This window comes from Mauremys mutica, chromosome 6 (assembly GCF_020497125.1).
Source record: "Mauremys mutica isolate MM-2020 ecotype Southern chromosome 6, ASM2049712v1, whole genome shotgun sequence".
NCBI lineage: Eukaryota > Metazoa > Chordata > Testudines > Geoemydidae > Mauremys > Mauremys mutica.
Genome location: NC_059077.1, coordinates 4,519,772 through 4,529,727, shown reverse-complemented (window position 1 = coordinate 4,529,727; position 9,956 = coordinate 4,519,772). Strand labels below are relative to the sequence as shown.

The window sequence follows — 9,956 nt, the reverse complement described above, 5'->3', positions numbered from 1 at the left end:
AGCTCCCAAAGTCGCAGTGTTCTACACTGTGTCCCATGACTACCTTCCCTTTCATACAAAAGTGCGGCTCCCGGGAAATCCCAGAAGTCCCCGAGTGCAACATTCCAGCCCAATGCGCTACTCTTTAGTTCGATTCATGCTGGGTCCCTGCAGTCCGCACAGGCCATTGCAATCTCCTTCATTTAATCCCAATCAGCTGGCAGGCCTTTGCCCTCCCAGCAAGCAGCCAGCGACGTTCTCAGTTGGACACAGTTCAGGTGCTGCTGTCCGATGGATGTCACAGACTCTGAGATACCACAGATATGGGTGCAGAGGAGAGACGCTGACCCAGGCCCAAGGGTGGTTCACTACTCTGTGTCAGCTGTGTGTGTCAGGCCTGACAAACTCACCACACCTAACACATTGTTGTCATAATCTGTATCTAAAAGGTGACATCTAAGTATGCAACCTGGTAACATGCTGGTCCTGAAAATCACTGCGTGGTGTATGCCCGGTAAATACACAAAGGACTTTACAGACACTGTGCTGCAAAAGCGTTTTGAACATGGATTTGGCCTGCAGTGTTTGCACGCCTGTTCCAGACAAAGGAATGTGGTTCCACTTGCTTGAATGGGTCTCCAATGTAATTTAGGCAAGGTGTGACCAAAGACAAGGAAAAGGACATTTACAGACAAGGTAAATAAAGCCCTCAGGAGTGCAAGTGCAACAAGATGACAGTTAACAATCTCAACATGGGGTTGAGACAGCACCCTCCAGGAAGCCTTCTTGCCTCTTGACGCAGGATGAATGAACTGTGGGACGACCTGGCATCTGCACCGCGGCAGGAGAGAGAAGCTTGGGCTGGGCTGACTTCTCAAAGAACACATTTCAGAGGTCTACTGGGGCTATAAAGACAGGGTGTGTGAACCTCAAACAACAAGTAATTGAAGGAACTGATTGGGTATAATATCATTGTATTGTGAAAGAGTAGCAAGCAAGGTCTTCCAGGAAAGCCCGTGACACACTGGTGCTGAATATCAGTGTGAAATGTATTTATTAGTGCTACATGAGGGATTATGGATATTCATTGCCATTATCCTTTGAAGGGTGGGACCAAACACAGGGAGAAACAGGTTTTCTCCCAGACAGGAGGGAAGGTTTCTGCCTATCTCCAATACAAATTAAGTATTATAGAATCGAAACAATGGAAGCCCTATTTACAGTCGAATCAGCAGGGGGATGGGAAGTCAACTGGAAGGGAAGACCAGCATGGATCCTTCCCAGCTCTTGTAACAGGGTCAATGAATTCTGGGAGAAAGCAGCAGAAACAGGAAGCCATCCCGGAAGCCATCACAGAATGTTGGATCCTTAACCAAAGCAGCTGAAGTCCCTGAGAAACTTGCTTAGGGAAAGGCTGTAACTTGCTGAAGTTAAGTTTTAGTCTCAGAAGCATATTGTTGCTTTTGCTTGATTGTAACACTTAAACCCCTGACTTTTTGTTTAATAAACGTGTTTTACTTCTACTATAAAACCAATTCAGTGCTGTGATTGAAAGGAGAGTATTTGTGAAACCCCAGTTAAATCGATGGGCTGCTCGTTAAAGGAGCAATGAACAATAACATCTGTGTCTCCAGCGAGAGGGCTGGACACTGCAGGAGAACGTCTCTGGGGAACTCGGGAGCCGGGGTTCGCTGTTGTTACCTGCAAGGCTAGGTTTGAACTGGCAGAGTCCTGAAGAGTTTGCTGGCCAGGCAGACAAGCTGGGGTGTCAGGAGTTGCCACACAGCTTAGCAGTAGGCAGACTCACACTTGTGGAGGCTGAGAGGGGTAAAACAGTAACTCATAATTCTGGGGATCCCATCACATTGTCACACTGGTGTAGTGGACACTACAGGGTAGATGATTTGGGTAAAAATTTGGGACTGGAGGGTGTTGGGGTCACTCTGCGAAATGTAACTGGGCACTGGAAGCCAGGTTATGACCTGCATGCTTGTAGGCTGACTGTTGGGATCAGAGCTGTCAAACCCAGCAGCACATCTTTGAAGGCACCCAGCATCGCAGGGCAGGTGGCGACACAACCCCTCACAGAGACGTGGTTTAACAATTTTTTTGGAAACTGCCTTTATCACTGCAACTTATCCTACACAACACAAAGGAATGGGCTTAATGCCTGAGCGTCAGGTGCCAGCTTCCACCAGCTACGAACACTGAGCCTCATAGAAAAGAACAGATGCCTGTATCCTGTCTGTCTGAGATGCTCATGTGTTAGGCCTGGTCTACACTGGGGTGGGGGGGGGGGTGTCGAACTAAGGTACGCAAGTTCAGCTACGCGAATAGCGTAGCTGAACTCGAACTACCTTAGTTCAAACTACTCACCCGTCCAGACGCCGCGGGATCGAAGTCCGCGGCTCCCCCATCGACTCCGCCACCACCGTTCGCGGTGGTGAAGTTCCGGAGTCGACGGGAGCGCGTCCGGAGTTCGAACTATCGCGTCTAGATTAGACGCGATAGTTCGAACTCCGAGAAGTCGAACTCTACGCGTCGACCCGGCAGGTAAGTATAGACCTACCCTTAGTTTGTTGTAGACTGCTCCAGTTCACAGCACTTTTAGGCTAAGTCATGGGCGTTTCTGGGTCTGGATTTGTCTGGGTGTGAACGCTCACATTCACGGTTCTGGTAACAGAGGCTAGCTTGTCTGATCAGATGCAGTTCAAAGTCTGAAGCAAACCCTCAGAGACAGGGAACCGTGGAGTGAAAGTGAGAAAGAGGCCGTGCTTTCAGCAAAGCTGAGCAGCACAGTCGCTATCTCCCAGTGCCACTACACCCTCCCACGAGGGGCACACACAGGCAGAAAGGGACCAATCCTGAGCACCAGCAACTGACTGACTTTGATAGGAGTTGTGGACTCAGCACTGTGACAGCTTGTAATGTACCACAGCACACCCGCACCCCAGTGGACCTTTACAGTTACTACCCTCCATTCTATGCATCCGATGAACTGGGCTGCAGCCCACGAAAGCTTATGCTCAAGTACATTTGTTAGTCTCCAAGGTGCCACAAGTCCTCCTGTTCTTTTTGCGGCTACAGACTAACACAGCTGCTACTCTGAAACCTGCCCTCCACTAGGCTCCTGTGTCACAACAATCTAAACTATTGCCTGGGCATCGACATACACTGTTCTATTTATACAGGGGCCAAGAGCAGGAGAAAGAAAAGAGCACTCCTGAATCCTGGTGTCAGCTCGGAAGGGAAGTCGGGGTGGAGCAAGGACGAGTTAACTTTGATTCAAATGCCGGGCATACGGCGATGGCCCATGTGTGCTGAGTCAAGCAATGCTCAGATGACAAGGCAAATTGAATTCTGCGTAGCAGCAGCCATATTCAGTGCGGGCTTGGAGGAAGAATGGAAGGTGAAGGGAGGGCCCAGAGAGAGAGAGCCTGAAAGCCAAGAGAGGGAGGAAAGTTTTAATTTATACCTTAAATTGTTACGTGCACAGAAAACACAGCACAGGAAGCTTCCCACGGAAACATCAGATCCACCACCGCGATGCTCATTTCCACCAGACAATTAATCCAACTTGCTCTCTCCCATGCCTGTACATCCATCAGCCCCCTTCAGCACCTTCATCCCGCTGATGATGGACAGCGCGGCTGGGCTCTCAGACATGCTCAGACACTCCACGCAGCTGGAGCACCAGTAGCAAAGGCCTCGGCAGCCAGCTGCACGAGTGCCAGCTGCTGCATAACTAGGAAAGGCACCCCTGCCAAACGGCTCTCCCCAGTGTGGTTTTATCTCCATTAGCCTCCACCCTGGGGCCTTCTGGCACGTTGCAACATCAGACGCCGCTACATCAAGGGAGGGGGAGCTGCACCGCTGCTCTTTGTGGATTTGGATGTTTGAAAGAAATCTGGCAGTTTTAAATGTAGTTTTTTCATTTTATTCACCCGTCATCTCTAGCACCTTTCATCAAAGGATCCCAAAGCACCTGTCAATGATAAATGCAGCCTCACCACCCTTGTGAGCCAGAATTATAGCCCTGGAGAGAGGCAAGGTCACAGCAAGTGTGTAGCAGAGGCCAGGCGTGTGCTTTAACCAGGACACCACTCTGCTGATTGAGATTATTAGCGGATTTTCTGCAGTTATCATCTTTCATCCCCTGTTGGCTTTCGGGTTGGCTTCCGGTGGGTGCGCAGCCAGCCAGATTTGCATCCTGCTTGTAACAGCACCTTACTGAAGCAGATTAGGTTGGACAACCAGGACCTGACCTAAGCTAAGAAGGCACTTGGCAGCACCCCGTCACTGCCTCCTTTTCTCCTCCCACCTGGTGCTCATCTGGGTCCTGTCCTCTTTCAAAAGCCTCTTCCCCATTTCTGCTCAGTCATGTACAGCAGGCAGCTTATTTATCAAACCTCCCAGACTCCTTTGCACTGGCTGCAATGAGGCCTAAGCACAGGTGCCACAACCACCACGACACAAGGATTCTGGGGAGCAACTGAGCGATGAAGATGCAAGCTGGGATGCAGCCGAAGAGAAGCCAACACCCCCTCTGGGATGGGGGAGTTGGAGGGCAGATACCGAAGATGAAGAGAAGCGGTACGGCCTACCCTGTGTGTGAGTAAGCCTGACTAGCCCAGGGCTATTCAGTGGGGATGCTGCTTCACTGCTACCCCCACTCCTCCCCAGCTATTTATTCAGGTTCTAGGCAGGCACAGACAAGACAGCCACAGTAGCACATCAGACCCAAAGGCACATGGTCTGATAGAATAAATACGCTGGCAGGAAGGGCAGAGGAAAAGATTACAGAGAAGAGCCTAGCTGAAGGATACAACATCTAAAATTCAGTCCAGGTAAGTAATGTGGTAAGCAACATATGTCAGAGAAGGACTCAGCAGGTTCTCCCTTCTTGAGGATTGGCTTCATAGCTGGGAAAACATCTCATCAGACAAGCCTAAGGCCAGGGGCCTAGTTAGATGACATCAAGCTTCTTTCCTTTGAGCAAGGGGTTGGACTAGATGATCTCCTGAGGTCCCTTCCAACCCTAATAATCTATGATTCTATGAATACCTCATGCTAATGCAAGATAGCTTGGTCCCAACCTGCCCTGCATCTCAGTCCCATACTAGGATACACAGATGCTTAGATACAAGGATGATCAGTACAGGTGACTCACAAATACTGAGGGAAGACTGAACTTTACAATGGGTTTGTTGAGTATATATTCCTTCAATGGGAGCAACACACCACACAGGGACTGTCACTTGCCCATCCCAGTGTGGCAAAAATATAGAGATTCCCTATTTATGGTGTTAATCTTTGGAAAGGAGGCAGTCTTCATCCCAGATGGCGAGCCAAATCTATACGCTGAGGCCTCATATACTAGAGTCAATATGGAAGTTAACACCGGATAGACAGGAAGGGATGTGATTAAATTCCATTATTTTATAACGACTAAAATTAAGAACCCTAATATGCATCAAGCAGAGTGGCTTTGATTTTAGAGGCATCAAGTGGACATACATTTGTGGGACCCAAGAGTCAATATAAGAACATTTTCCAAATTGTCAGGCAAACAGCATCTGCATGATAATTTCAGCTAATGGTGACACAGGCTTTCGCCCTGTGTGGAGTTGTAATGTGGCCCTTGAGGGTTTGGGAGTGGAAGATGAGACTTTTGATAAAGTAAGACTCTTCTTGAGAACGTCACGTGGCTTAGTGTGACTACAGTCACCTTGAAATAAGGGATGTATTGGGATATCAAGTGCTCTGTTTCAAGCAGTCTGCTGACATGAGAACACTCTGGCAGTTTTATAAATGTGTTCTCCAGCTGAAGTGGAAAGAGGGACATCCTCCCTTTTCTTCCCTCGTCTCCTGCGGCTGAGAAACAGTGCTACAGAAAATCCAGGTACATTGCCAGGGACTGTTGGTACAGTTTAATATACTCCTTTGAGTGGCATGAGGCAAGAGAAGCCATCCACTGAACCAAAGGCTGGGTCATGAGGCCAGGCAGGGAGAGCCAGGCTTAACTAGCCATTTTTAAGATTAATACCCCTCCCCAACCTCCCACCAGAGCCCTATTCTTTTTTTTTTTAAACAACAAGTTCATATTCCGCATGACAAGCCATAGTGGAGCAGGATTATCGGTCAACTTTCTGTAATAGCCACATGTGCATTTTCTCAATGCATTTCCTGAATCCAACCCTACATTGATAACTGCTTTTCTTTCTACCCCGTCTAGTTTATCCCCCTGGTGAAATACATGGACACAAAGCACAGAGTGAGGAGAAGCCAAAAGTTTCCATTTTATGGATCTATACTGATCATGCTAAGCCAGCTGTTTGTGCAACCAAACCCCTCTGTGAATGCGGAATGAAACAAACTCAGCACGTCATTTCCTTACATCTGTAGAAAGCGCCCGTCATGGAGCATGGTTTGTAGCTACCATGAAAGTACTTGTAGTGTAATTAATATTTAAACATAGTCTTCGCCTCCCTCCTATCTTCCCCAAACACTGAGCATCTCTCTCACCCAGATCCTAAAGGGTTCAACTGGAAGCATGTGCTCATTTCACAGCCCAAAAGGTGGTGTGTGCGTGCGGGGGGTGGAGTGGGGTGGGCTATTAAAATAATGCATTGGGGCAGGAGGCTGAAAAAAATGTAAACCAGAAGAAATAAAAGCATTTGTTCCTGCTAACTTGGGGCAATAGTCATCACATCAGCAAGTGAGGTCTCTTCTTTAATATGGTGGGGCGGCCTATGAAGATTATTAATCCCAGCATGGAGTGCTCCATCTTGATCTGCATACCAGGACATGCTCGGTATAAGGACAGAGGCTTTGCATGCTGGGACCTGTAGTCTGGCACAGGCCATGCCATTGTAGTTAAATACAAAGTAGGTGCAGAGCTCTGGGGCACCAGACCCCTAACAGGCAATGCTCCCAGCTGGGCAAAGTTTGAGCAGCTGTGTTTGATGTGATGAACACTGCCCCAGAGGATGAATATGATGATGATGTTGGTGTTTGTATGAATACTATACTATGTAGTCCCAGTCTATAAAGTTTTAGTCAGCAGTCTGAAAGCCTCTATTAATACAGCCCTTTAAAGGGACACTGTCAAATAATTTTAGTACAAAATTTGACTTAAAAAAAAAAAAAAAGAAAAGATTTGGCCACATTCCCCACTCATTACTCCCAAGAATCAAAAGCCATCTTGTCTCTACACATATCGTTTTGTGAGAGCTCCTCGTCTGCCTCGTTATTCCCAAAGCTGAGCACCATTTCTGCTGGCATCGTAGATGAAGTGGGCACACGATGGCTGACGCTTTGTGCTTCTCTAGAAACGTTTGGGAAAAACTTCCACCTCAATAGTTGCCAAGTGATTAAAAAGGGCAAGATCAATAGGGGAATATTCAGTTTCCAGAAGTCTCGGAGGATTTGCAAAGGGCAGTTAGCACTTATAGATGTAAAGTGCTATAAACAACAGCAACTTATCCTCACAATGTCCTGTGAGGTAGGTAAGTATCCTGCCATTTTACAGAGGGGGAAAACACGGTTTGAGTGCCTTGCTCAAGGCCACACAAGCGAGTGGTGGAGCGGTACTCTAGAACCCAGGAGCCCCTGTGCTCTAGAACCCAGGAGCCCCTGTGCTCTAACCCTGTGCTCAGACCACTAGAGTATGCTGCATCTTGCCATACACAGACTAAAAGCCAACAATGATTCAAGCTATTAAAAGGAGCTGACAGTGTCCTTTTAAAGATTCAGTTGACTACATCTAACTTTTACACAAGGATTTTATACTCCAGGAAGGTGAAATTTAAGCATGTGTGTTGCGTTATGAAGGAATTCCGAGAAGAAGTTTAAACTGGAAAAATGGTTTCATTTTCCTCAGATATTTTCATCACCAATACCTGAAGCAAGCACTGAAAGCAAGGTTGGTAGTTTTTCTCCCTCCTGACAAAGCAGAAGAATATGCCGTCATGTTTCATGTCAAGGAATTTACATGATTTAATGTAATTTAAAGTCTGATGGCATAATAAGCGCAGGCCCTACATTCACCTGACTCTTGGACACCTTCTGCACCAAAAGCTTAAAAGAAATATCAGGAGGCCAATATGGTTCGTAATTCAGGAAATTCACTTTCATTAAAAACAAACCTGAATTGGCGATGGAGTAAATCTACTGATCTTAGAGGCATGTTTCCTGAACACGAACAGCACTATGCAAACACAACTGTTCCTTCACTACCAGCACCGCCCTAACAGAGGTGGGATGACAGCAGTTTTCCCTCATGCGTCTCATGATGGGAACCTGCTCAATCCTCTTGTTGCTGGAAATTGCCGATCCTGCTAACATATGGCAACACTAAATGCACAGACATCCAGTGTTGGTAAATCTCTTCAATAGGCTCAAAGTCAAGATAAAATGAACCTCTGTGTACTGTAAAAACCATGTGCTTTCTTCAACTTGCTTTTTGGGTTCTGACCTTAAGACTGTATGATTACGATTCTTCCTAGGTATATACATGTTTTTTACTTAAATGGACAAGGACTGTGATTTTTGCCAGCAGCTGGACCCCAAAAATTCCCCTTAAACATTGGAGGCAAAACCCAATAAATATGACTGGACTGAATTCATGGATATGGTATGTTTACTCCTGGGAGTAAACTGAATGAGGAGGGGCATGGATGGATTGTGGACAGAATTTTATCTGATTGGTGCTAATCTCATATGGAAATAACAGTAGGTTACATCAGATCTGTGACATGACAGTCCAAGTAAAGTTTGGTATTAACCCAGAATGAAATTCCACCTACATGTTTGGTTTGTGTGTAACTGATTTCCAGGATATATTAATCCTTGCCGGCAGCACTGCCATAGTCTAGAATACTCCACTCTGTTCCTATTCAGGTACAATTTTGGTTGGCACAAACTGATCAGTTTCAGTGAATGAATTAAAAAATGCCCTTTCCCCGGGTTAGAAAGACCTTACATCTTAGACTCAGTTGAACTCACAGTTGGATTAGTTGTGACGGATAGGATTAACTGCAGCCACATCTGATCCTTCTCAATCCAGTACATACACCTTACAAACCATACCCAGAGCCTGCCCAGACCCAGGGATCACTGGACCCCTTTGCATTAGCTTTCCAGACCAGCCAATTGCCCAGACTCCAGCCTGGCACTTGGAGCAGCTCATGTCTGTTAACCATAGCTTAAAATAACTCATCAACCAATCATAAAATGGAGTTTTGGTTTCTCCTGGCTCCATGAACACAAAGAGGTGCACGTCCTACCATAGGAGGAAGCAATGGCTGTTAAGTTTTACAGTTATAGTGGAAAGCACTGATCACAGCCTGCCGTCCTCATTACTGGATGTGGCAGGCGGTGGAGGAGGTGGCTTGGCAGCACATGCAGGTGGGGTTGACTGATTTAGGGGGGATTAGGTCGAGGTCCTCATCGTCTGGGATCTCATCTAACCGATAGCCATCCTTTAGCAGCTGGATGTTCAAGTCTTGGTTGATCTGCTGCAGACAAAGAGACAAACAGTCAAATACTTGAGACTCCCCCCAGCAAATGGTGCAGAATGGGAGGATGTTTCCTGAACACGTGACATATTTGTCTTCCATTCCCAGCTGCCAAACATCCCAGCAGTGAAAAATATCCCACCAGAGTCCCAGCTGCATCCCAGGTGCCACCCCATTTCAATTCCCTCCCAACCCAAACAAGAGGCCTGGAACGCTTCCAAACACCCTCCGCCCACTACCACTGGACCAAAGCAGACTTCCTTCCCAGCTGCCAAGAGTTACAATTCCAGACCCCTTTTCTGCTGCTGAAAGCCTCTTGCTTTCCCGGGTACTCCTACACTGGAGTGGGAGGTGTGATTCCCAGCTGGGGAAAACAAACACACACTAGCTTTGATCGAGGTAGGGTGCTAAAGATAGTGGTGTAGCCGCAGCAGCATGGCTTGGTTAGCTGCCTGAGTA

At 47.2% G+C, this 9,956-nt stretch overlaps 1 protein-coding gene across 3 annotated transcripts in view; it reads right to left on the bottom strand.

Moving 5' to 3' along the window:
- Window positions 1-2,530: 2,530 nt before the first annotated feature.
- FAM219A (family with sequence similarity 219 member A) overlaps window positions 2,531-9,956 on the bottom strand; it is a 137,870-nt gene continuing 130,444 nt past the window's right edge. For 2 of the 3 annotated variants that reach the window (XM_045022417.1, XM_045022419.1), the window contains exon 6: window positions 2,531-9,497. In XM_045022417.1, the coding sequence (XP_044878352.1) occupies window positions 9,339-9,497 (159 nt within the window). In that variant the 3' untranslated portion in view covers window positions 2,531-9,338. The remainder of the gene's footprint in view (window positions 9,498-9,956) is intronic. The other variant, XM_045022418.1, reaches the window with a different exon arrangement.